At 47.3% G+C, this 26,695-nt stretch overlaps 1 protein-coding gene across 2 annotated transcripts; it reads left to right on the forward strand.

Annotated features, from left to right (window-relative positions):
- Positions 1-2,669: 2,669 nt before the first annotated feature.
- Positions 2,670-23,947, forward strand: LOC134947730 (putative defense protein 3). 2 transcript variants are annotated; one of them, XM_063935663.1, is made up of 5 exons: positions 2,670-2,872; positions 10,542-10,654; positions 13,780-13,895; positions 22,992-23,056; positions 23,554-23,947. In XM_063935663.1, the coding sequence occupies exons 1-5, from the start codon at positions 2,674-2,676 to the stop codon at positions 23,652-23,654; spliced, it is 594 nt and encodes a 197-aa protein (XP_063791733.1). In that variant the 5' UTR covers positions 2,670-2,673; the 3' UTR covers positions 23,655-23,947. The 2 variants fall into 2 exon arrangements, 1 of the variants encoding a protein (XP_063791733.1); XR_010182730.1 differs by lacking the exons at positions 2,670-2,872; positions 10,542-10,654; positions 13,780-13,895 and adding an exon at positions 14,816-15,702 and having other exon boundaries at positions 23,554-23,577.
- The last annotated feature ends 2,748 nt before the right edge of the window (positions 23,948-26,695 follow it).

The following is a 26,695-nucleotide window of genomic DNA, read 5'->3' on the forward strand; positions in this document are numbered from 1 at the left end:
TTCATGTACCAGGACCCCTTCATTCAGCCCAATGCCCCCTTCTACAGTTTAGTATTCTCACTCCTGCCTCATATCCCACCATCTGTGCAGTAAAGATAAATTAGCAGTAAATTAGCAGAAATGACTGCTCCAGGTCCTACATGCTGAGCGGAAGATAGAACACCTGCTACCACCCGTGGGACATCAAAGCTGCCGCTGATAGCATCCCCCCACTCCTACCTTGAGAATGGGTAGGGTCCCCAGTGCATTGCTTTGCCCAGGAGCCTACACTACTGTTAAGACGGCCCTTGCTGGAGCCCCACTCAGGGCTATCTTAACAGTGTTGTAGGCCGTGGGTAAAAGCAATACACGGCTTTCTCTGTCACTGCGCAGCAGCATAAGCAGGACGGAGTGAAGAGAGGCCAAACGCAGAAGACGCTGCAGCTCAGGCAGTGCTCAGCAGCGATGATAATTGAATCAGACACCTCTGCACTGCAGACTGTCTGCAGCAGTGAGGGGGTGAGTGGCACAGACAATTACGGTGCCAGTGTTAGGCGCAGCCGCACTGCCGCAGGGTCGCACAGTAGAAAAAAAGAAAGAAAAAAAGAAAACTAATTAATCAATTGTGCCAGTGCTCCAGGCTGCAGCCTGATCAGCCTATTGGTTGATCAGGCCCTGATTATGCCCACTCCACTATCCAACCCTCTCCATCATATTAAACACCCTGGAATTCATGTACCAGGACCCCTTCATTCAGCCCAATGCCCCCTTCTACAGTTTAGTATTCTCACTCCTGCCTCATATCCCACCATCTGTGCAGTAAAGATAAATTAGCAGTAAATTAGCAGAAATGACTGCTCCAGGTCCTACATGCTGAGCGGAAGATAGAACACCTGCTACCACCCGTGGGACATCAAAGCTGCCGCTGATAGCATCCCCCCACTCCTACCTTGAGAATGGGTAGGGTCCCCAGTGCATTGCTTTGCCCAGGAGCCTACACTACTGTTAAGACGGCCCTTGCTGGAGCCCCACTCAGGGCTATCTTAACAGTGTTGTAGGCCGTGGGTAAAAGCAATACACTGGGGCCACTACCCACCCAAAAAAATAATAACCTCCTGCAGTCCCGTGCCATCTCTCCACATGCTTCCATACAGCGAATACTGTAGCTTTCAGCACTCTGATTGGTGGATAGCTCCAGTCATCCACCAATCAGCACACTGACAGCTGTCTGGCTGCAGGCTGGGAGACAGGTAGGAAATGCTGCCTGATCACTCTAATTGTGTGCGATTCACAATCAGACTAGCCAGGGTAGCATTCCCTACTTGGCTCAGAAAATGCTCTAGAGCTACCAGCCCACATTCGAAGGCCCTAGAATTGTGAGCCCATGGGTAGCTGCCCAATGAGACCATACGTTAAGATATCCCTGGTTCCGCTAATTATCTACCTGTAATATATTCCAAGACTGACATAAATTAAAAACCTAAGGATCTATTTACTAAGCCTTGGAGAAAGATAAAGTGGACAGAGATAAAGTACCAGCCAATCAGCTCTTAACTGCCATGTTACAGGCTATATAAATAAATAAAAAATAGTGATCTCAAATGCGCAAACTTTGTATAGCAGCCTTGAGAAAAATAGTGGTACCTAACTAACCACAGATAAACACAATACAAAGAATAATTTTTTCTCAAATTGGCGCATACAACATATACAATGAATGAATTATTCTTACTCCAATAAATTCATGAATGAGGTAATTCCAAGTCCTTCTCTGAATGGTGGATTAGTTCTTAGTCCACAACCATAAATAAATAGGTGAAGGCTTCCAAATGGATTTTCAATCTTGTGATTTGGAGAAGAAACACCAGTTAACCCCGGGAATGCTGGAGTCAAAGCAACAATTCCTCTTCTTACATTCCGCTGCACTTATTGTGGGGTAGCCGCAATCCCTTCTGCTGTACGGTTCCACATTACATTGTTTCTTGTCACTTGCCTTTGACGGTGCCAAATACATAGGGCGCCAATTTGAGAAAAAAATATTCTTTGTATTATGTCACAGGCTATGTTTTAAAAATGACAGGAGCTTGCTGGTTGGTACTTTTTCTCTGTCCATATTATCTCTCTCCAAGGCTTAGTACATAGATCCCCGTCCCTAGTAATTTAATTCACCCACCTCCCCTTAAATAGATGGTGTCAGCAATGGTCCTGTATTGTGTGGCCCAGACAAGTGTTAGCAATACGCTACTGATCTAAGCTGTGTAAGCTTCTTATACTTTGAATACTATTGAATTGATGTCCTTTAGGGAACTGTAAACTGTCCGAGGGACCCTCAACCTCAGCTGCTCTGTAGAAAGTTCCAGTTATGACAGTCACTCTGCCTGTGGTTGTTCACAGAAAAGGTAAGAGGGTAGTGGTTATTTGTTCACAAGAAAACGTCTTTTGTAAGTAATCTGTATCCATCTATTTACGCTTTATATATTTATAGCGTAACCAAAAAAAATTGATTTCACAGAACACAACAGATTATAAAGCTAGTCGCAAGCCCTGTTTTATCAAAGCAACTCTTTGTGCATTGCAAGTTTTTTTCAGTAAAGTTTATTGAATTGCTCAGAGTGTGTTTTAGAGTCGCATCAGGAAGGACTACTGTCTCCTGGTGTATGAGGGTGTAGACACATTATGCTTTCATACCACAATATGGCTCCATTTAATCTGTCCTTATTGTTGGTTCTGATAACCTTCAGTGTAGTGTCTGATTCATTCCCAACTGGAGCACCGATATCTGCCTGCCAGACAATGATGCCTGGTCATATAGGAGTCTTCCCACAGCCAGGACCTGCACCCTATATCATCAAGATCAACTCCAGCTCCTACCAGACTGGAAAACCCATACAAGGTAAGTCCAAATAAATTATACAGCTTCATTGTGTATGCAATACTTTACATAACTACAAAAAATGCAAAAGACTACAGGGACATATACTGTACAAGTATTTAAAAAAATAAGAAGTAAACTAGCCCTGCCCAGAAGAGCTTACAATCTAATTAAATACTGTAAAAATATCATAGTAATTACACTTATTGGCCTACCATGTCAAAAAATTCAACAAATCTCTGCTAGTTTCATGTCTATTTAATGTCTCCACAAATGAGAAACTAGCTTCCACACATGTACCCATTCCACAATATGAGGGCCAAGCTAGTTGCTGTTCTGACATCTTTGTTGGATAGCTCCATGACCAGTCATGTCCAGGCTTGTGGATAGGTCACAGAGGTCTTGGTGTGCAGCTGTAGCGGGCGGCATTATGCTCACCTTACACATCATTGTGTTTATATTGTATATCTTGTGTAACAATTATTATTTACATGTTGTAAAGATTTAACCAAGGTCACCATAAGAGCTTTGTCTTTTCCCTTAATTTTTTTGCACTGACGGTGATGCCGTTGAGGTTGGGACCATGGTGAGCAATAGTAGCACAGATATGTAGCCGGCTAAGGGAAAGATATGATCAGAGCTCGGGTATAACAGAGCTGGAAGACTGCAAGCTGCATGGCCAGAGGAATATATTCACACTCTGGTTCTGGGTGTGTTGGATTCTCATATTGTGATGTTGGATGCTATACGGAACTATGGGGGATAAGTATTAGACTTTTGATAAAGTGGAGAAGTTGGTCAATCTTTATAGCACCATGGAAACATCACTTATCCATCATTTGCATTGGACATAAAGGTGAAGCCAGTCCAGTGTAGCTACTAGCTACATATAGTCTTTTATGGTCCAGGAAACTTTTTACTTGGTCTCTGAAGGCATAGGACCTGATTCCAGTTTGTATGCAATGCTGATGTGCACTCCATTGAGTGATCATTGGAAGACTGTGCACACTATTACTGTAGTGATACAGTGCTTGCACTAGAGTTTAGAAGCTTAAGGTTAACTGCCTTTATTTACTTTGTGTAAACGTAAGGTGCATACACACGGTAAGATTCGGGCTAACCCCGAGTCTCACTGTGCGATAGGGACTAGGTCAGTATTGCAAGCTTATAATGACTGAGCTTGCTATACTGGCTTTGTCCAATTTTGGCTAAGTGTCAATTTTGACTATCTTTTCTACGAGATAGTCAAAATTGACTTGCCGGCACAGTCTATCTAGGCTTGCGATACCGACCGCACGGGACCGCGCATCGTCATCGCATCAGGATCGCAAGGTGAACTTCACCTTGCGATCTGCACTAACTTTCCTTACCATTTTGACTATATAGTTAAAATATTGAGAAAAAAATCTCACAGTGTGTGCACACCTTAAGATACATACATAGTATAAGAAGAAGAGACACCAATACATAGTGTGGCAGATAAATAACAAGCAAGTAATAAGTGATGCAACCGTGTACTCTTTAACAGAAGGAAATATGCTTATCTGAGCCACAAGACATCTGCCACAAGATCTTTGATGAAACAAAACTCCGAAAGGACCTCAAATAATAAATATGCAAGTAGTATTGTACCTTAGGTAAAGTACTGGAGTTCTCTCTAATAATACAAAGGTGCGTAGCCAGTAAAAAATAAGATTTTACTCACCGGTAAATCTATTTCTCGTAGTCCGTAGTGGATGCTGGGGACTCCGTAAGGACCATGGGGAATAGACGGGCTCCGCAGGAGACTGGGCACTCTAAGAAAGATTTAGTACTACTGGTGTGCACTGGCTCCTCCCTCTATGCCCCTCCTCCAGACCTCAGTTAAGGAAACTGTGCCCGGAAGAGCTGACATTACAAGGAAAGGATTTTGGAACCCAGGGTAAGACTCATACCAGCCACACCAATCACACCGTGTAACTTGTGATAAACTTACCCAGTTAACAGTATGAACAAACAACAGAGCATCAACCAATGGATGCCAACATAACATAACCCTTTATTAAGCAATAACTATATACACGTATTGCAGAAAGTCCACACTTGGGACGGGCGCCCAGCATCCACTACGGACTACGAGAAATAGATTTACCGGTGAGTAAAATCTTATTTTCTCTAACGTCCTAGTGGATGCTGGGGACTCCATAAGGACCATGAGGATTATACTAAAGCTCCCAAACGGGCGGGAGAGTGCGGATGACTCTGCAGCACCGAATGGGCAAACACAAGGTCCTCCTCAGCCAGGGTATCAAACTTGTAGAAATTTGCAAATGTGTTTGAACCCCACCAAGTAGCAGCTCGGCAAAGCTGTAATGCCGAGACCCCTCGGGCAGCCGCCCAAGAAGAGCCCACCTTCCTTGTGGAATGGGCTTTCACTGATTTTGGATGCGGCAATCCAGCCGCAGAATGAGCCTGTTGAATCGTGTTACAGATCCAGCGAGCAATAGTTTGCTTTGAAGCAGGAACACCCAGCTTGTTGGATGCATACATGATAAACAGCGAGTCAGTCTTCCTGACTCCAGCCGTTCTGGTTACCTAAATCTTCAAAGCCCGGACTACATCAAGCAACTTGGAATCCTCCAAATCACAAGTAGCCGCAGGCACCACAATAGGTTGGTTCAAATGAAAAGATGACACCACCTTTGGCAGAAATTGCGGACGAGTCCGCAATTCTGCCCTGTCCATATGGAAAAACAGATAGGGGCTTTCACATAACAAAGCCACCAATTCTGACACACGCCTAGCCGAAGCGAAGGCCAACAGCATGACCACTTTCCACGTGAGATACTTTAGCTCCACAGTCTTAAGTGGCTCAAACCAGTGGGATTTCAGGAAACCCAACACCACGTTAAGATCCCAAGGTGCCACTGGTGGCACAAAAGGGGGCTGAATATGCAGCACTCCCTTAACAATGTCTGAACCTCAGGCAGTGAAGCCAGTTCTTCTTGAAAGAAAATGGACAGGGCCGAAATCTGGACCTTTATGGACCCTAATTTTAGGCCCATAGTCACTCCTGACTGTAGGAAGTGCAGGAATCGACCCATCTGGAATTCCTCTGTAGGGGCCTTCCTGGCCTCACACCAAGCAACATATTTTCGCCATATACGGTGATAATGCTTTGCTGTCACGTCCTTCCTAGCCTTTATCAGCGTAGGAATAACTTCATCCGGAATGCCTTTTTCCGCTAGGATCCGGCGTTCAACCGCCATGCCGGCAAACGCAGCCGCGGTAAGTCTTGGAACAGACAGGGCCCTTGTTGCAACAGGTCCTGTCTGAGAGGCAGAGGCCATGGGTCCTCTGTGAGCATTTCTTGCAGTTCCGGGTACCAAGTCCTTCTTGGCCAATCCGGAACAATGAGTATTGTTCTCACTCCTCTTTCTCTTACAATTCTCAGCACCTTTGGTATGAGAGGAAGAGGAGGAAACACATAGACCGACTGGAACACCCACGGAGTTACTAGTGCATCCACAGCTATCGCCTGAGGGTCCCTTGACCTGGCACAATACCTTTTTAGCTTTTTGTTGAGGCGGGACGCCATCATGTCCACCTGTGGCAGTTCCCATCGATTTGCAATCTGCGTGAAGACTTCTTGATGAAGTCCCCACTCTCCCGGGTGGAGGTTGTGCCTGCTGAGGAAGTCTGCTTCCCAGTTGTCCACTCCCGGAATGAACACCGCTGACAGTGCGCTTACGTAATTCTCCGCCCAGCGAAGAATTCTGGTGGCTTCTACCATCGCCACCCTGCTCCTTGTGCCGCCTTGGCGGTTTACATGAGCCACTGCGGTTTGACTGGATCAGAACTGGTTGGTCGCGAAGCAGGGTCTCCGCTTGACTTAGGGCGTTGTATATGGCCCTTAGTTCCAGGATATTGATGTGAAGGCAAGTCTCCTGCCTTGACCACAGCCCTTGGAAATTTCTTCCCTGTGTGACTGCCCCCCACCCTCGGAGGCTTGCATCCGTGGTCACCAGGACCTAGTCCTGAATGCCGAATCTGCGACCTTCGAGAAGGTGAGCACTCTGCAGTCACCACAGGAGAGACACCCTGGCTCTGGGGTATAGGGTGATTAACCGATGCATCCGAAGATGTGATCCGGACCACTTGTCCAGTAAGTCCCATTGGAAGGTCTTCGTATGGAACCTGCCGAAGGGAATGGCCTCGAATGATGCCACCCTCCTTCCCAGGACTCGAGTGCAGTGATGCACTGACACCTGTTTTGGTTTTAATAGATTCCTGACCAGTGTCACAAGCTCCTGAGCTCTCTCTATCGGGAGATAAACCCTTTTCTGGTCTGTGTCTAGGATCATGCCTAGGAGAGGCAGATGAGCTGTAAGAACCAACTGCGACTTTGGAATATATAGAATCCAGCCGTGTTGCCGTTTCACTTCCAGAGAAAGTAATACGCTGTCTTGGTAAATATTCTCAAGGCCGTGGAGAGACCAAACGGCAACGTCTGAAATTGGTAATGACCATCCCGTACCGCAATTCTGAGGTACGCCTGATGAGGTGGATAAATGGGGACATGAAGGTATGCATCCTTTATGTCCCGAGTCACCATAAAATCTCCCCCTTTCAGGCTTGCAATAACCGCTCTTAGCGATTCCATCTTGAACTTGAACCCTTTCAGGTATATGTTCAGAGATTTTAAATTCAATATGGGTCTGACCGAACCGTCTGGTTTCGGGACTACAACATGATCGAATAATAACCCCCTCCTTGTTGAAGGAGGGGAACCTTGACCACCACCTGTTGAAGATACAATTTATGAATTGCAGTTAACACTGTTTCCCTCTCGTGGGGGGAAGCCGGCAGGGCCGTCGGTGAGGGGGCATCTTCTCAAAGTCCAGCTTGTATCCCTGAGACACAATATCTATTGCCCAGGGATCTAACAGGGAGTGAACCCACTTGTGGCTGAACTTACGAAGGCGTGCTCCCACCGGGCCTAGCTCCGCCTGTGGAGCCCCAGCGACATGCAGTGGATTTTTGTAGAGGCCGGGGAGGACTTCTGTTCCTGGGAACTAGTTGTTTTGTGCAGCTTCTTTCCTCTGCCCCCGCCTCTGGCAAGAAAGGACGCACCTCGGACTTTCTTGTTTCTTTATTCGAAAGGCTGCATTTGATAATGTCATGCTTTCCTAGGCTGTGCAGAATATAAGGCAAAATATCAGAATTACCAGCTATAGCTGTGGAGACAAGGTCCGAGAACCCTTCTCCACACAATCATCAGCCTTCCACATGCCTCTTAAGTCGGCATCATCTGTCCATTGCATATTCTACAGGACACGTCAAGCAGAAATCGACATAGCTTTGACTCTAGGACCCAGTATACTCATGTCTCTTTGGGCATGTTTTGTATATATATACCTATCACTTAAGACAGCATCTTTAATATATATATATATATATATCTCTATATATACATATATCTCTCTCTATATATATATATATATATATATATATATCTATATGCATACTAGGGTCTCAATCTCTGCTGATAAGGTACCTGTCCACGCTGCCACAGTGCTATAAACCCATGCCGACACAATCACCGGTCTGAGTAGTATACTAGAATGTGCACGCTATCTGCAGGATCCCTGAGAATAGCTAGTGCTACCTTCTGTGCAAACGGGACACCCTAGGGGAAGATTCCCATTACATCCTGGCCCTAGTGGGGAAAGGATACTGCCTGAGAATTTTTTTGTGGGAAGCTGCAGTCTCTTGTCTGGAGATTCCGCTCTTTTTCCTCATGAGAGGAGGGAAATTTACCTCAGCTTTCTTCCCCTTAACATGTGTACCCTTGTGTCAGGGACAAATGAGTCATTATTTTGGATAGTGAGCATTGTGAGACTCTGAAGGTCTCTGTGACACAGGGACAGACATGGGTAGATTTCCTGTCTGTTCTCTAATCTTTTGTGCAATAAATTCACCTCAGCACTTACACATATCCAAACAGGTGTCGGCGTTGTCGACGGAGACACCCTCTCACACACATTTGCTCTCTCCTCCTTAGGGGAGCCTTTTACCTCAGACATGTCGACACACACGTACCGACACACCACACACACACAGGGGATACTCTATTTGAAGACAGTTCCCCCACAAGGCCCTTTGGAGAGACAGAGAGAGAGTATGCCAGCACACACCCCAGCGCTATATGACCCAGGAATCACACAGTAACTTAGTGTTAACCCAGTAGCTGCTGTATATATTGTTTTTACGCCAAATTTATGTCCCCCCCCCTCTCTTTTTCACCCTCTCTATCGTGCAGGGGAGAGCCTGGGGAGCTTCCTCTCAGCGGAGCTGTGGAGAGAAAATGGCGCTGGTGAGTGCTGAGGATGAAGGCCCCGCCCCCTCAGCAGCGGGCTTCTCCCGCGATTTTGTGTAAAATTAATGGCGGGGGCTCATGCATATAACAGTGTCCAACTGTATATATGCTGCTTTTGCCAGGAGGTACTTAATTGCTGCCCAGGGTGCCCCCCCCTACGCCCTGCACCCTACAGAGACCGGAGTGTGTGGGTGTAATGTGGGAGCAATGGCGCACAGCTGCAGTGCTGTGCGCTACCTCATGTGAAGACAGGAGTCTTCTGCCGCCGATTTCGATGTCTTCTTGCTTCTGCCGGCTTCTGTCTTCTGGCTCTGCGAGGGGGACGGTGGCGCGGCTCCGGGAACGGACGACAAGGTCAGGTCCTGTGTTCGATCCCTCTGGAGCTAATCGTGTCCAGTAGCCTAAGAAGCGCAACCTAGCCGCAGTTAGTAGGTTTGCTTCTCTCCCCTCAGTCCCACATAGCAGAGAGTCTGTTGCCAGCAGAAGCTCTCTGAAAATAAAAAACCTAACTAAAATACTTTCTTATTAGCAAGCTCAGGAGAGCCCACTAAAAGCACCCAGCTCTGGCCGGGCACAGATTCTAACTGAGGTCTGGAGGAGGGGCATAGAGGGAGGAGCCAGTGCACACCAGTAGTACTAAATCTTTCTTAGAGTGCCCAGTCTCCTGCGGAGCCCGTCTATTCCCCATGGTCCTTACGGAGTCCCCAGCATCCACTAGGACGTTAGAGAAATAAAGAAATCAGCCTTATTCTCATGTGCATGTACTGTAAATACCAGGTTCCAAGAAATCCAACATACAATATTAAAAACGCTTTATTCAAAAATGTGTTATTACAATTCAATAATTTTTAACTGTAGTCCTCAGCAAAATGTGTACCAAATAGAAGATTCCTTAGCTAATGCTATGGGAATCAATTCAAATTAAATCCAAGATAAGGGTTCCAAAAATAATCCAGAGTTACTCATATATACCATATGATTTAACAATGCGTTTTGTCCTTCTTTAGTTCATCAGGGAGAACGATTTTAATTTTCGAGCAATATATGAAGGTTTGAAATGGTGCATAGATAGGAGATCCCAGTGAAATCCGAAAAACGAATGGTTGAAGCCAGAACTATTGAACTACTTCTACTCATCCATAGAAATATAGGAGATCAGTCTACTCAACTATTACTTTTTGCTTGGATAGAGGAGGGCCTACATCTTAATGAGATTACTGCTTTTACAGTATTATTGAAATGTTTGAATAACAAAGCAATAGATTAAAATATTTATTATATTTAAGGAACCAGAATTGTGGTCTTCTTATCTAATGATTGCTGTGTTTGCAGTTCAGATACTGGGTCCTGCCTACAGAGGGCTCTTGCTGGAATGTCGGACTTTTACACAAACCACACTATTTGGACAATGGCTGGAACCGCCAAATAACACAAAGATATTACCGGTAAACAATATTTAATTACCACCAATCTAAAGAAATTATATTTCTGTGGTGCAAGTAGATAAAATGTCTTAGTAGTACTGTGTGCTGGCGCCAAAATGCCACATCCCCTCTGAAGAAATGTATATTCCCTGGGCAGAGAGCATCTTCATTCGGTAATCACTATTCATGTAGGAGATCACATGGTCCGGAGATGTCGGTATGTGTAGGACTATAACTAAGGTCATGGTCATACAACAGAGGTTCATCCAGACTCGTGACACCTGTGTCACCTCCTCCCGCCTGCGCCTCTCTGCCACACCATCATTTCCCACCTGCGTCTCTCTGCCACACCATCATCTCCCACGTGCGTTTCTCTGCCACACCAATATCACCCGCCAGCGTCTCCCTGCTACACTATTATCTCCTGCCTGCATTTCTCTGCCACATCATCTCCCACCTGTGTCTCTCACCATTCCCCTCACATTGGGCGGGATGTATTAGGAGAAAAATGCTGTAAACCCCCCCCCCGTTTTCAAAGGTTTTACCGCATTTTCAAATGTACAAAGAAAGACCCCACCGCCGGTTTTTCGCCGCCCAGGGTATCGCCATCTCTGGATGGCGATACCCTATAGAAGCCTATGGGCTTCTTATCGCCTACCGCCGCAACCTGCCTGCCTCTGCCGCCCCAGACACCGACCCCCCTCCCCCCGGCATACCTTCCTCCAGGCAGCCCTGGTCCCAGAAGGTAATCTCCTCCTCCCCCTAGCAACGCAGCTGGAGGTCCTTCCGGGTGAGGGAGAAGGCGCCGGGGGCAGCTTACTGCTGCATCCCGGTGTGCGGGCAGTGCGGAGACCCCCCGCACACCACCTCACAGGTATCGTGGGGGGCTTCCGTCACCGCATTGCGATGTTGATCGCATATGTTAGTACATATGCGATCAACATCGCTGCAGTAGGTGGCAAGGGGCGGCGATGAATTTTAATACATCCCGTCCATTATGTCTTCGAGCCTGTCCCCTCTCTTCACTCTCTCTTTCAGCCTCCCCCTCCCTTCACTCTGTCTCTCAACCTCCCCTCCCTTCACTCTGTGTCAGTGTCCCCCTCCCTTCACAAACAGTTCCCCTTATTCTTGTCTCTTGGCCCCCGTTCATTCTATGTCTCTAAACACCCACCCCCCCTGTTCATTCTATGACTCTCCTACACCCACCATCCCTATCCACTGCCCTCACTTCTGTCTGTATGAGCAGGCAGTTAGGCAAGTCAGGAGCAGCAAAAAGAACACTGCAGGCTCTTCTTCATGGCACAGCAAACAGTTAAGTTCAACTACAAATCCGGTGGTCACCCCAAACACCTATAAACTATAGATTATAAAAGACAATGGTTTGCCACAACCCCTGTTAATCATAAAACGGATAAGAAAAATACAAAGATATTAGAAATATCTTCTTTGTATTATTCTAATAATTTGTATAGTCAAAACTACAGAATAAAAAGTATATAACAGGTGAGGCACTTCCTCCCCATCTCTCATCAAAACTCACCAAAATTTCCAGCAGTATATAGCGCTGTACCTCTGTATAATGCTCACATGACCCCTTGGGCTCATATATTGGGCAGGATGTAATGAAGTCTGAGTTGAACTCTGACTTTTTTTAAAGGTTCAATCATGTACACTGTATAGTTTAGCCTTGTACATGATTGCCCCTTTCTAAAAACATCCTGCATGACCAACGGTAACGTTCAGTGACGTCACCGCCTGCATTGCCGAACATGCAGCTCAGCCCGACATTAACGGGTTGAGTTGAATGTCAGCTCATTATTGGTGATGATTGAACGGCGTGCGGGAGTGCACATCACCAATATTACCCCCATACACACTGGACGATTTCAGCCTATAAATAAACGATAATTACATTTTTACAATTATTGTTTATTTTTTAGGCTGAAGGGGGTCATTCCGACCCGATCGCTCGCTGCAGTTTATCACAGCGATGGGGTCGGAATTGCGCATGTGCCGATGCCACAGTGCGCCGGCGCATGCCGGACGTGTCATTTCCCTGCGATCGCCTCTGCCTGATTGACAGGCATAGGCGGTTGCTGAGCGGGAGGGGGCGGCATGGCGGCGTTATGGGGAAGCGGTCCGCCCATCGCAGGCATGGCCAGATGGTGCGGGGGGGCGTGCCGCAGCGGCTGCGTGCCATCACATGCAGCCACTGCGGGCCGGGGAGCGACGAGTAGCTCCCGGCCAGCACGCTAAAGCTGCGCTGGCCGGGAGCTACTCCTAAAGTGCAAAAGCATCGCCTCTGTGCGATGCTTTTGCACTACTGCGGGCAGGGGGGGGGGTTGGTGGCACTGACATGCGGGGCTGGATAGCCCTGTGCTGGGCGTCCCCCTGCATGTCTTTTGTCATGATTGTAGCCCTGCAAAATTTTGCAGTGCTACGATCAACTCGGAATGGCCCCCTTTATCTATGAATGTATTGCTCTACATTTTCAACAGCTAATACTACAATAGCCTGAGAAAAATAGGCAACCTGAGTTTCCAAGCGGTCTCCTTTTAATGTTCTATCAAATTGTTGAGATGGGGTATAAAATCCTATAATAAATCTATGTGGGGTATTGACATGTAACCATTATTTTTCTACAGAGCAACATAGTTTTATTATTGATAAATTAAAATATCACTACATTTTTTTACCAGGTGACGGTTGTAACCCCGTCAGTGGTGCACAGAGGGGGGTAGAGTGTACAAATTACCCAGGCCCAGGTCTGATGGAGGGGGCCCAGTGAGGGTCCAAGCCACCTCCCCCTTACCTAGCAGAAGCAGATGCAGCTCTTTTCCTCAGCCCATCACACGCCGCTGTGTACTGGGCTGCAGTGTGGCCATGGAGGTGCTTAAAATACTATTTTTTTCAGTATTTTTTTTCTAAAGGTACTTGACCACACCTCCTGTGATTAGGCCACACCCCTTGAAAAGTACCTGGGCCCATCCTGGCTCTCAACTGCCATGAACCCCGTTACCAGTGGGCAATCTGGTCATCACACAGCGCACCCTTGTTTCCCCACCTGAGTAATTCATGTGCTCAAAACAAAAAGATAACTGTAAATGGAACAGTTCTGTGATTGTTTCTATCTTCTGTCATTGCAGTGCCCAGAGAATCCTGTTGGTGCAATTACACACTCCAACACTAACTTTAAGGACCAAGCTACAACATACATATGGATGCCTACAAATTCCAGTTGCACAAATGTTCTATTTTTCATGTAAGTAAGAGGAGTGAGAGGAGGATAACACTACATACACCCAAATGGAGGTTTAGTAGAGATGTAAACCTACAATAATCCAATGACTGTCATTTACTGATCAACATTAGAGCAACAGTAGAACCAGGGCCAGCGCTTCCACTAGGCAGCTTTAGGCAGCTGCCTATGGGCGGCGGGACCTGAGGGCGGCCTGCTGCGGCTGCCTGGAAGCAAAAATCTCTGATATAGCAGCTTTCTATTGGTGGCATAAGAGCAGAGCAGTGTATGTGACTACACAGCTCCTCAGGAAGTCAGGCACAAGTGACTCCCAGCCTACAGATCAGCACCAGGGAGAGAGGGCGCAGCGCTGACAGCCTCACAGGAACCAACAAGAAAGGAGGGCAGAACGCCTTAATTACATTGCGCTGCGCATACACAGAAGCTGTACCAGGCCGTTGACGCCAGGTCCTGGAGAGGCGCAAGTCGGCTGAGTTCTCGCCGCCGGACGGAGGAGATGAAAGTAATCCGAGTCGAGGGAAGATAACGCCGCCCGCCCCCCGGCTCGTACAGCGCTGGACCGCCGGCGCTGTTCGGTATCCTGTTGCCTGCCTTCTCTCTGCTTTTCCCCAGGTCCTGTGTCACCCCCTCATGTCCCCAGGTTGTGTCCATCCTCCCCCTCTCCACCCCGTCATGTCCCCATGTTCCGTGACACTCTCTCCCCCCTCGTGTCCAGGTCATGTGTCCCTTGTCCCCCTCATGTCCCGAGACACCCCCTCCCCCCCATGTCCCCAGCTCCTGTGTCCATTCTCCCCTCTCCTCCTTATGTCTAGTGTCACCCCCTTCCCCTCTCATGTGCACAGGTCATGTGTCCCTCCTCCCCCTCATGTCCCGTGACACCCCCTCCCCCCTCATGTCCCCAGCTCCTGTGTCCATTCTCCCCTCTCCTCCTTATGTCTAGTGTCACCCCCTTCCCCTCTCATGTGCACAGGTCATGTGTCCCTCCTCCCCCTCATGTCCCGTGACACCCCCTCCCCCCTCATGTCCCCAGCTCCTGTGTCCATTCTCCCCTCTCCTCATGTCTAGTTTCCCCCCCTTCCCCTCTCATGTGCACAGGTCATGTGTCCCTCCTCCCCCTCATGTCCCGTGACACCCCCTCGCCCCTCATGTCCCCAGCTCCTGTGTCCATTCTCCCGTCTCCCCCTTATGTCTAGTGTCACCCCCTTCCACTCTCATGTGCACAGGTTATGTGTCCCTCCTTCCCCTCATGTCCGGTGACACCCCCTCCCCCCTCATGTCCCCAGCTCCTGTGTCCATTCTCCCCTCTCCTCCTTATGTCTAGTGTCACCCCCTTCCACTCTCATGTGCACAGGTTATGTGTCCCTCCTCCCCCTCATGTCCCGTGACAGCCCCTCCCCCCTCATGTCCCCAGCTCCTGTGTCCATTCTCCCCTCTCCTCCTTATGTCTAGTGTCACCCCCTTCCCCTCTCATGTGCACAGGTCATGTGTCCTCCTCCCCCTCATGTCCCGTGAGTGACAGCCCCCCCCCCTCATGTGCCCAGGTCATGTGTCCCTCCACCCCCTCCTCCTTCATGTGCCCAGGACCGGTCCTGTGTCATTCCACCTCATGTTCCCAAGTCCTGTATCCCTCCTCTCCACCCACCCCACTCATGCCCCAAGGTCTTGTGTCCCTTTCCCCCATCATGTGCCCAGATCTTGTGTCACAGCTTCACCAACTCATCCATCCCTGCAACTCTTTGTGGAAGCATGGGCAACCAACAGGAGACCCACTATCAGCAGAGAGTCCCTGAGCAGCATCATATGGACTCAGGTTTGTGTGATTGTGACAGTACTGGTGACATTGGCGTTTCTATAATGGGTGCAATGGGTGCGGTGCACACGGGCCCCTGGGTCCAGGGGGGCCCACACCGCACCCCATTGCACCCATTTTAATACTTACCTTTCCGGAGTCCAACGCCGGGAGCTGTTATCGCGCCAGAAATCGCAGCAAAAATGGCCGCCAAGTTTGTCTCCGGATCATGGCGGGCGCCATGTTTCCAGAGACCTGCGCATGCGCAGTAGACTCCGGCACAGTGCAGGAGTCTACAGCGCCGTGCAGAGGAGGGGGCCCACCCGGAGGTGCACACGGGCCCCCTCCTCTGTAGAAACGCCCCTGACTGGTGACACTGAGTGCATCCTCCCCTGTGGCTGGAGCCTGGTCTGATGTAGGCACTGTCGACTCTATAACAGATTAATATTAACAGGGGGCTCTGGACTGTATATATGCCATTGTCTCCCATGCAGGACACCAGTAGTGACTGCAGGTACCAGACACACACACACTGCCAGGATGACAGCACTACACAGCCTCGGCAGTGCCTGGCTGAAAAATGAGGAGTCGAAAGGGGGGGCAGTAGGCTGAAGTTTTGCCTAGGGTGCTAAGAAACCTTGCACCGGCCCTGTAGAACGTCAGATTTAGATTGGTAATTGGTCATAAGGAACCTTAAGATCAAAAACATTGCATATACTGCGCCGGCAAAATAAAAATGCTGCCCTAACATACGTGCCAAACTCTTGTCCAATACAGTATTTCTCTGACGTCCTAAGTGGATGCTGGGACTCCGTAAGGACCATGGGGAATAGCGGCTCCGCATGAGACTGGGCACAACTATAAAGAAAGCTTTAGGTCTAACTGGTGTGCACTGGCTCCTCCCACTATGACCCTCCTCCAGACCTCAGTTAGAATCTTGTGCCCGGCTGAGCTGGATGCACACCAGGGGCTCTCCTGAGCTCCTAGAAAGAAAGTATATTTTAGGTTTTTTATTTTACAGTGAGATCTGCTGGCAACAGACTCACTGCAGCGAGGGACTAAGGGGAGAAGAAGCGAACCTACCTAACTGGTGGTAGCTTGGGCTTCTTAGGCTACTGGACACCATTAGCTCCAGAGGGATCGAACACAGGACCCGACCTCGATCGTTCGGTCCCGGAGCCGCGCCGCCGGCCCCCTTACAGAGCCAGAAGCAAGAAGTGTTCCGGAAAATCGGCGGCAGAAGACTTCTGTCTTCAACAAGGTAGCGCACAGCACTGCAGCTGTGCGCCATTGCTCCTCATGCACACCTCACACTCCGGTCACTGATGGGTGCAGGGCGCTGGGGGGGGGGGGGGGGGGGGGGGCGCCCTGAGGGCAATATAATACACCTTGGCTGGCAAACCTACACCATATATAGTCAGGAAGGCTATATAGGTGTAAAAATACCCCTGCCAGAATTCCAGAAAAAGCGGGAGAAGTCCGCCGGAAAAGGGGCGGGGCCATCTCCCTCAGCACACTGGCGCCATTTTTCCCTCACAGCTCCGCTGGAAGGACGCTCCCTGGCTCTCCCCTGCAGTGTCAAGCTACATAAGGGTAAAAAAGAGAGGGGGGGCACTAAATTTAGGCGCAATATATATATATATATATATATATATATATATATATATAAATATAATATAAGCAGCTATAAGGGAAAAAACACTCATTTATAGTGGGATCCCTGTGTTATATAGCGCTCTGGTGTGTGCTGGCATACTCTCTCTCTGTCTACCCAAAGGGCTTTGTGGGGTCCTGTCCTCTGTCAGAGCATTACCTGTGTGTATGCGGTGTGTCGGTACAGCTGTGTCGACATGTTTGATGAGGAGGCTTATGTGGAGGCGGAGCAGATGCCGATAAAAGTGATGTCACCCCCTGCGGGGTCGACACCTGAGTGGATGGTTCTGTGGAAGGAATTACGCGACAGCGTCGACTCCTTGCATAAAAGGTTTGACGACATACCAAATATGGGACAGCCGGCTTCTCAGCCTGTGCCTGCCCAGGCGTCTCAAAAGCCATCAGGGGCTCTAAAACGCCCGCTACCTCAGATGGCAGACACAGATGTCGACACGGATACTGAATCCAGTGTCGACGACGATGAGACTAATGTATCTTCCAATAGGGCCACACGTTATATGATTGAGGCAATGAAAAATGTGTTGCATATTTCTGATGTTACCCCGGGTACCACAAAAAAGGGTATTATGTTTGGAGAGAAAAAACTACCAGTTGTTTTTCCTCCATCTGAGGAATTAAATGAAGTGTGTGAAGAAGCGTGGGCTTCCCCCGATAAGAAACTGGTAATTTCTAAGAGGTTACTAATGGCGTACCCTTTCCCGCCAGAGGATAGGTCACGTTGGGAAACATCCCCTAGGGTGGCTAAAGCGCTCACACGCTTGTCAAAGAAGGTGGCACTACCGTCTCCGGATACGGCCGCCCTGAAGGAATCTGCTGATAGAAAGCAGGAGGCTATCCTGAAGTCTATATATACACACACAGGTGTTATACTGAGATCAGCTATTGCTTCAGCATGGATGTGCAGTGCTGCAGCTGCGTGGTCAGATTCCCTGTCGGAAAATATTGATACCCTAGACAGGGACACTATATTGCTAACCGTAGAGCATATTAAAGACGCACTCTTATACATGAGGGATGCACAGAGGGATATTTGCCGGCTGGCATCTAAAATAAGTGCAATGTCCATTTCTGCAAGGAGAGGGTTATGAACTCGGCCGTGGACAGGAGATGCAGATTCTAAAAGGCACATGGAAGTTTTGCCTTATAAGGGTGAGGAGTTGTTCGGGGATGGTCTCTCGGACCTCGTTTCCACAGCAACAGCTGGGAAGTCTACATTTTTACCCCATGTTCCCTCACAGCCAAAGAAAGCACCGTATTATCAGGTACAGTCCTTTCGGCCCAATAAGGGCAAGCGGGTTAAAGGCGCGTCCTTTCTGCCCAGAGGCAGAGGTAGAGGGAAAAAGCTGCAGCATACAGCCAGTTCCCAGGAGCAAAAGTCCTCCCCCGCTTCCTCTAAGTCCACAGCATGACGCTGGGGCTCCACAGGCGGAGCCAGGTACGGTGGGGGCCCGTCTCAAAAATTTCAGCGATCAGTGGGCTCGCTCACGGGTGGATCCCTGGATCTTTCAAGTAGTATCTCAGGGGTACAAGCTGGAATTCGAGACGTCTCCCCCCCCGCCGTTTCCTCAAATCTGCCTTGCCAACAACTCCCTCAGGCAGGGAGGCAGTGTTAGAGGCAATTCACAAGCTGTATTCCCAGCAGGTGATAGTAAAGGTGCCCCTACTTCAACAAGGACGGGGTTACTATTCCACAATGTTTGTGGTACCGAAACCGGACGGTTCGGTGAGACCCATTTTAAATTTGAAATCCTTGAACACGTATATAAAAAAATTCAAGTTCAAGATGGAATCGCTCAGGGCGGTTATTGCAAGCCTGGACGAGGGGGATTACATGGTATCACTGGACATCAAGGATGCTTACCTGCATGTCCCCATTTACCATCCTCACCAGGAGTACCTCAGATTTGTGGTACAGGATTGTCATTACCAATTCCAGACGTTGCCGTTCGGTCTATCCACGGCTCCCGGGGTCTTTACCAAGGTAATGGCCGAAATGATGATACTCCTTCGAAAGAAGGGAGTTTTAATTATCCCGTACTTGGACGATCTCCTGATAAAGGCGAGGTCCAGGGAGCAGTTGTTGGTCGGTATAGCACTATCTCGGGAGGTGCTACAACAGCACGGCTGGATTCTAAATATTCCAAAGTCACAGCTAGTCCCTCCGACACGTCTACTGTTCCTGGGGATGGTTCTGGACACAGAACAGAAAAAAGTGTTTCTCCCGGAGGAGAAGGCCAAGGAGCTGTCATCTCTAGTCAGAGGCCTCCTAAAACCAAAACAGGTGTCGGTGCATCACTGCACGCGGATCCTGGGAAAGATGGTAGCTTCCTACGAAGCAATTCCATTCGGTAGGTTCCATGCAAGAACCTTTCAGTGGGACCTGTTGGACAAGTGGTCCGGATCGCATCTTCAGATGCATCGGCTGATAACCCTGTCTCCAAGGACCAGGGTGTCTCTGCTGTGGTGGCTGCAGAGTGCTCATCTTCAAGATGGCCGCAGATTCGGCATACAGGACTGGGTCCTGGTGACCACGGATGCCAGCCTTCGAGGCTGGGGGGCAGTCACACAGGGAAGAAACTTCCAAGGACTATGGTCAAGTTAGGAGACTTCCCTGTACATAAATATTCTGGAGCTGAGGGCCATTTACAATGCCCTAAGTCAGGCAAAACCCCTGCTTCAAAACCAGCCGGTACTGATCCAGTCAGACAACATCACGGCGGTCGCCCATGTAAACCGACAGGGCGGCACGAGAAGCAGGACGGCGATGGCAGAAGCCACAAGGATTCTCCGATGGGCGGAAAATCACGTGTTAGCACTGTCAGCAGTGTTCATTCCGGGAGTGGACAACTGGGAAGCAGACTTCCTCAGCAGGCACGACCACCACCCGGGAGAGTGGGGACTTCATCCAGAAGTCTTCCAACTGATTGTAAACCATTGGGAAAGGCCACAGGTGGACATGATGGCGTCCCGCCTAAACAAAAAGCTAAAAAGATATTGCGCCAGGTCAAGAGACCCGCAGGCGATAGCTGTGGACGCTCTAGTGACACCGTGGGTGTACCGGTCGGTTTATGTGTTCCCTCCTCTTCCTCTCATACCAAAGGTACTGAGGATAATAAGGAGAAGAGGAGTAAGAACTATACTCATTGTTCCGGATTGGCTAAGAAGAGCTTGGTACCCGGAACTTCAAGAAATGATGTCAGAGGACCCATGGCCTCTGCCGCTCAGACAGGACCTGCTGCAGCAGGGGCCCTGTCTGTTCCAAGACTTACCGCGGCTGCGTTTGACGGCATGGCGGTTGAACACCGGATCCTGAAGGAAAAGGGCATTCCGGAGGAAGTCATTCCTACGCTGATTAAAGCTAGGAAAGAAGTAACCGCAATCCATTATCACCGCATATGCCGAAAATATGTTGCGTGGTGTGAGGCCAGGAAGGCCCCAACGGAAGAATTTCAGCTGGGCCGTTTCCTGCACTTCCTACAGTCAGGGGTGACTATGGGCCTACAATTGGGTTCCATTAAGGTCCAGATTTCGGCTCTATCGATTTTCTTCCAGAGAGAACTGGCTTCACTACCTGAAGTTCAGACTTTTGTTAAGGGAGTGCTGCATATTCAGCCCCCTTTTGTGCCTCCAGTGGCACCTTGGGATCTCAACGTGGTGTTAGATTTCCTAAAGTCACATTGGTTTGAGCCACTTAAAACCGTGGAATTGAAATATCTCACGTGGAAAGTGGTCATGTTGTTGGCCTTGGCTTCGGCCAGGCGTGTATCAGAATTGGCGGCTTTGTCATGTAAAAGCCCTTATCTGATTTTCCATATGGATAGGGCAGAATTGAGGACTCGTCCCCAGTTTCTTCCTAAAGTGGTATCAGCTTTTCATCTGAACCAACCTATCGTGGTGCCTGCGGCTACTACAGACTTGGAGGCTTCCAAGTTGTTGGACGTAGTCAGGGCCCTGAAAATCTATGTTTCCAGGACAGCTGGAGTCAGAAAGACTGACTCGCTATTTATCCTGTATGCGCCCAACAAGTTGGGTGCACCTGCTTCAAAGCAGACTATTGCTCGCTGGATCTGTAGTACGATTCAGCTTGCACATTCTGCGGCTGGACTGCCGCATCCTAAATCAGTGAAAGCTCATTCCACGAGGAAGGTGGGCTCTTCTTGGGCGGCTGCCCGAGGGGTCTCGGCTTTACAACTTTGCCGAGCAGCTACTTGGTCATGGTCAAACACGTTTGCTAAATTCTACAAGTTTGACACCCTGGCTGAGGAGGACCTAGAGTTTGCCCATTCGGTGCTGCAGAGTCATCCGCACTCTCCCGCCCGTTTGGGAGCTTTGGTATAATCCCCATGGTCCTTACGGAGTCCCAGCATCCACGTAGGACGTCAGAGAAAATAAGAATTTACTCACCGGTAATTCTATTTCTCGTAGTCCGTAGTGGATGCTGGGCGCCCATCCCAAGTGCGGATTGTCTGTAATACTTGTATATAGTTATTGTTTAACTAAAGGGTTATTGTTGAGCCATCTGTTGAGAGGCTCAGTTGTTGTCATACTGTTAACTGGGTATTGTATCACGAGTTATACGGTGTGATTGGTGTGGCTGGTATGAGTCTTACCCGGGATTCTAAATCTTTCCTTATTGTGTCAGCTCTTCCGGGCACAGTATCCTAACTGAGGTCTGGAGGAGGGTCATAGTGGGAGGAGCCAGTGCACACCAGTTAGACCTAAAGCTTTCTTTATAGTTGTGCCCAGTCTCCTGCGGAGCCGCTATTCCCCATGGTCCTTACGGAGTCCCAGCATCCACTACGGACTACGAGAAATAGAATTACCGGTGAGTAAATTCTTATTTTCCCCATAACTGCTGGAACACAATGTAATGAGTAGTGATATCACAGGGGGGCAGCATTGAACATTTTAACAGGATACATGCTACTAAATACAGGTCTAAATGAAAGGGTAGCCAAGCTATTAAGATGTGTAACGGGAATATAGTATGACTGGAAGATAACAGCCAATAGAAGCCAATTTTGCCATCATGCTTGATAAATGGAAACTGTGTGAGGAATAGCTCCGGGTTCCACGCATTTTCCCCATGCAGGGTTAACATACACTAGCGCATATATTATGGAAATTGTGTAATGTATGTGTTTCCCCATGCATTAAACCCCCAGATAGTGCCTCTTCTCGCTGACATTTCCTCACAGCTCCTGCGACTGGAAAGAAAAGTTCTACATTGGGGCTTAATGCACGGTGTAAACACCACTAATTATATACCTCCTTTTGACTGTTTATTACTCAGTCTTGTTTTATTACTGTTTTGTTCCCAATTATAAAACACAATGGAATATGCTGGCACTTATAAGTAACTGTTAATAAAATAAATAACGGTGGATTCGTACTTGGAGTCCCAAAGAAAACTTTTAGAGGACCCAGATGTAACTGGGAATTTTGCTTATATTGGGTGATAGTATAACACTGTGCTCTTCCATTGTACTCTATGTACAAGTACATATGTGTTCTTTTCTGTAATTGAGCTGGGATATTTAATTTCATGCACATAAATGGATTATAACATGGATGCAAATTATATTTTATTTTTAAATGATAAATATGGTAAATACAATATGTTTATGTTTCATTAGAGCAACAGTAGCAGAGTCTTTTGATGTATACTGGCTTGGAATCCGCTCCGCTGTTATATATAATGGTGAGTGAAATGGTAAACCAAGAAAGCTGATCATTACAGAAACATGTAACAAAAGTATACACTAGGCTGCAGTTCAGTTCACAATTATTGGAGAATTATTGGAGCTCATTTACTAAAATTGCACTGAAGTACAAAATTTGCAGTAAACCATAGCAACCAGTCAGGTGCTCACCTTCATTGTCTAACTTTCCGTGAAAATAAAAGTCTAACTGCTGATTGGTTATGGTTATTTAGCGGTAATTGTAAGACCTATTATCATGAAAATATCACCTAGGTCTTATATGTATCACCAGACATGAGGCATACTGGAAGCTTGACACCTGAACTTTATAATCGGAAAAAGCAAGCCACAGGTTGCCTATGTCTAAATTCTACAATGCAGATCTTTGTCAGGGGGTTATATAATGTAATGTCACAGTAGCCATTATTCTAAAGCATGAAGAAACTAAAATGTATCTATATCTGTTGTTTATCTAATATTATTATTTTCTTTATAGCACAGTCAGCCGAAGTGTGCAGCACCAGCAGCGCAACAAGCCAGCAAGCAGTTGTGTACTTACTTATGTGTTTTCAGATTGTGCTTATACTGGTGTTTTAATGGCAAATCTTCCATGTACAATATATCTGTCATAACACAATTGATCTAAAGAAGAGTGGGTCTCTTGTTTGCCTGTATGTCCGAATAATAAAAGATTGGAATATGACAGTACTGCTTTACAGTTATAAACTTGGAGAGATTACAGGGCAAATATATTTCTTTAGGTTGCACATGGTCTGTGCTCTAAGCAAACAGAACTCATTATGCTTGATTGCCATAAGTGTGGTTGGCTGAAGAACTGCACATTCAGTGTTCATTTTGTGGACAAAACATTTTGAATAAAAGTATTTGTTGAAGACAGTTTTATTGCTAAATGACTATGAAGATCCATTCACTAAAACAGAGCAATAAAAAAAAAAAAATCCATAAAAAAACTACTGTACATTTAAAATCCCTTGTCAAAATTAACACTAAAAGTAGAGTTTAACATTGTTAAATAACAATTATGTGTTTGTGTTCTAGATATTTGCAGAAAACAAATGAACTGCTGTGAAGGAAATAAAATTGTGTACTGCACTTGCTTGTTCTAACACACTTAAGGCATTAATTTGTATATGATATATGGGAGCACTACGGTAAGTCATACTTATTATGCAAAACAGTCTTCGCCTACTGAGCTTAGATTACTGAACACGTAGTTAAAAGGTATGCACATTTCCCAATGGAATTTTAGAGAAATGTTCTTCAGCAAAATCCATTACAGTATCATTAAACTGTTTGCAAATGTATGAATCAAACATTGAATAAAATTAGACTATAATGAAAACTGAGATCCGCTGACTAAATCTGGACTAAAAAAAAAGTAAAAATAAAAAAATAGATGCGACTTTAAACCAACTACAGTTTTAAGTAAGCAACTAAAACTAAATTTAAAATCTTTGTCAAAATTAACACTGTGCACATTCAGTCAAAAGAACTGAAATCACAGAGATGGATTGTGGCTGGTTCTAGTATAGTCACTCATTGTGGTTTCAACACCTTTCTATGAATTTATAGCTGAGTGATAACATCAAACACGCCAAAAATGCAGCATGTATGTAAAGTCCAATGTCTATGTAGCCCTCATTTACAAAACACATTGCACAGGTGCACCCTGTATACAACAAAGTATATTTGTATCCTACACTCTCCACAGATAGGGTGTAATTCCAAGTTGATCGCAGCAGGATTTTTGTTAGCAATTGGGCAAAACCATGTGCACTGCAGGGGAGGCAGATATAACATGTGCAGAGAGAGTTAGATTTGGGTGGGGTGTGTTCAATCTGCAATCTAATTTGCAGTGTAAAAATAAAGCAGCAAGTATTTACCCTGCACAGAAATAAAATAACCCACCCAAACCTAACTCTTTCTGCATATGTTATATCTGCCTCCCCTGCAGTGCACATGGTTTTGCCCAATTGCTATCAAAAATCCTGCTGCGATCAACTTGGAATTACCCCCATAGCTCTGTAAACTAGAAGTATGTGTAGGTGAGTGCAGAGGCAGAACCAGGGCCGGCTCCAGGCCTACTTGTGCCCTGAGTGAGAAAATTTCAAAGTGCCCCCCCCCCCATGCGTGCGGCGAAGGAGCGCGCGCTCCTGAAAAAGTGGGCGTGGTCTTGTAACTTTATATAATCAAACTATAAATAAATATATTTTCACACCTCTCTACACACACAATTAGCAGCCTTACACATAACTCCCACAGTAGTGTACCTTACACATAATGGGGGTAATTCAGAGTTGATCGCAGCAGCAAATTTGTTAGCAGTTGGGCAAAACCATGTGCACTGCAGGTGGGGGGGCAGATATAACATTTGCAGATTGGGCACGTTATTTTGTTTCTGTGCAGGGTAAATACTGGCTACTTTATTTCTACACTGCAATTTAGATTTCAGTTTGAACACACTCCACCCAAATCTAACTCTCTCTGCACGTTATATCTGCCGCCCGCAGTACACATGGTTTTGCCCAACTGCTAACAAATTTGTTGCTGCGATCAACTCTGAATTAGGCACAATGGTGGTCATTACGAGTTGATCGCTAGCTGCATTTGTTCGCAGAGCAGCGATCAGGCTAAAAAACAGCAGTTCTGTGCATGCGGCTTAATGCACACACGCGACGTACGGGCACAACATACGATGCAGTTTTGCACAGGGTCCAGCGATGCATTTCAGTCGCACTGGTTGCCGCAGAGTGACTGACATGAAGTGGGCGTTTCTGGGTGGCAACTGACCGTTTTCAGGGAGTGTTCGGAAAAACGCAGGTGTGCCAGGGAAAACGCAGGCGTGGCTAGGCGAACTCTGGTCGGGTGTGTGACGTCAAATCCGGAACTGAATAGTCTGAAGTGATCGCAAGCGCTGAGTAGGTTTTGAGCTACTCTGAAACTACACCAAATTTTTTTTGCAGGCGATCGCACTTCTGCTAAGCTAAAATACACTCCCAGTGGGTGGCGGCATAGCGTTTGTACAGTTGCTAAAAACTGCTAGCGAGCGATCAACTCGGAATGACCCCCAATGGCTCTCATTCAGAGTTGATCGCTCGCTAGCTACTTTTTAGCAACTGTGCAAACGCATAGTCGCCACCCACGGGGGAGTGTATTTTCGCTTTGCAAGAGTGTGAACGCCTGTGCAGCAGAGCGGTACAAAAACGTTTTGTGCAAAACAAGACCAGCCCTGTAGTTACTTATTCTGTGCGATGATTGCTGCAATGAAGGTCCCGGAATTGACGTCAGATACCCGCCCTGCAAACGCATGGACACGCCTGCGTTTTTCTAAACACTCCCAGAAAACGGTCAGTTTATACCCATAAACTTCCACTTCCTGTCAATTTCCTTGCGATCGGCTGTGCGAATGGAATCCTTGCTAGAAGCAGTGCAAAACAACAATGCTCTTTGTACCCGTAAGCCGCGCGTGCACATTGCGGCTCATACGCATTCGTAGTTTTGCCATTTTTTTTAAATTATTGCTACGCAGCGAACAACAGCAGCTAGCAATCAACTCGGAATGAGGGCCAATGACTCCAGTATAGTGTCAGACACATAATGTCCCCAGTAGTGCAGTG

The sequence above is a fragment of the Pseudophryne corroboree genome, chromosome 8 (genome assembly GCF_028390025.1).
Source record: "Pseudophryne corroboree isolate aPseCor3 chromosome 8, aPseCor3.hap2, whole genome shotgun sequence".
Lineage (NCBI taxonomy): Eukaryota > Metazoa > Chordata > Amphibia > Anura > Myobatrachidae > Pseudophryne > Pseudophryne corroboree.

What these genes read in the sequence shown, in the direction of transcription:
- LOC134947730 (XM_063935663.1), top strand. Translation starts at nt 2,674, where the DNA reads ATGGCTCCATTTAATCTGTCCTTATTGTTGGTTCTGATAACCTTCAGT. An exon ending in GACTGGAAAACCCATACAAG is followed by an intron (nt 2,873 to 10,541) that starts GTAAGTCCAAAT and finishes CTGTGTTTGCAG; the next exon opens with TTCAGATACTGGGTCCTGCC. An exon ending in CTCCGCTGTTATATATAATG is followed by an intron (nt 23,057 to 23,553) that starts GTGAGTGAAATG and finishes TTTTCTTTATAG; the next exon opens with CACAGTCAGCCGAAGTGTGC.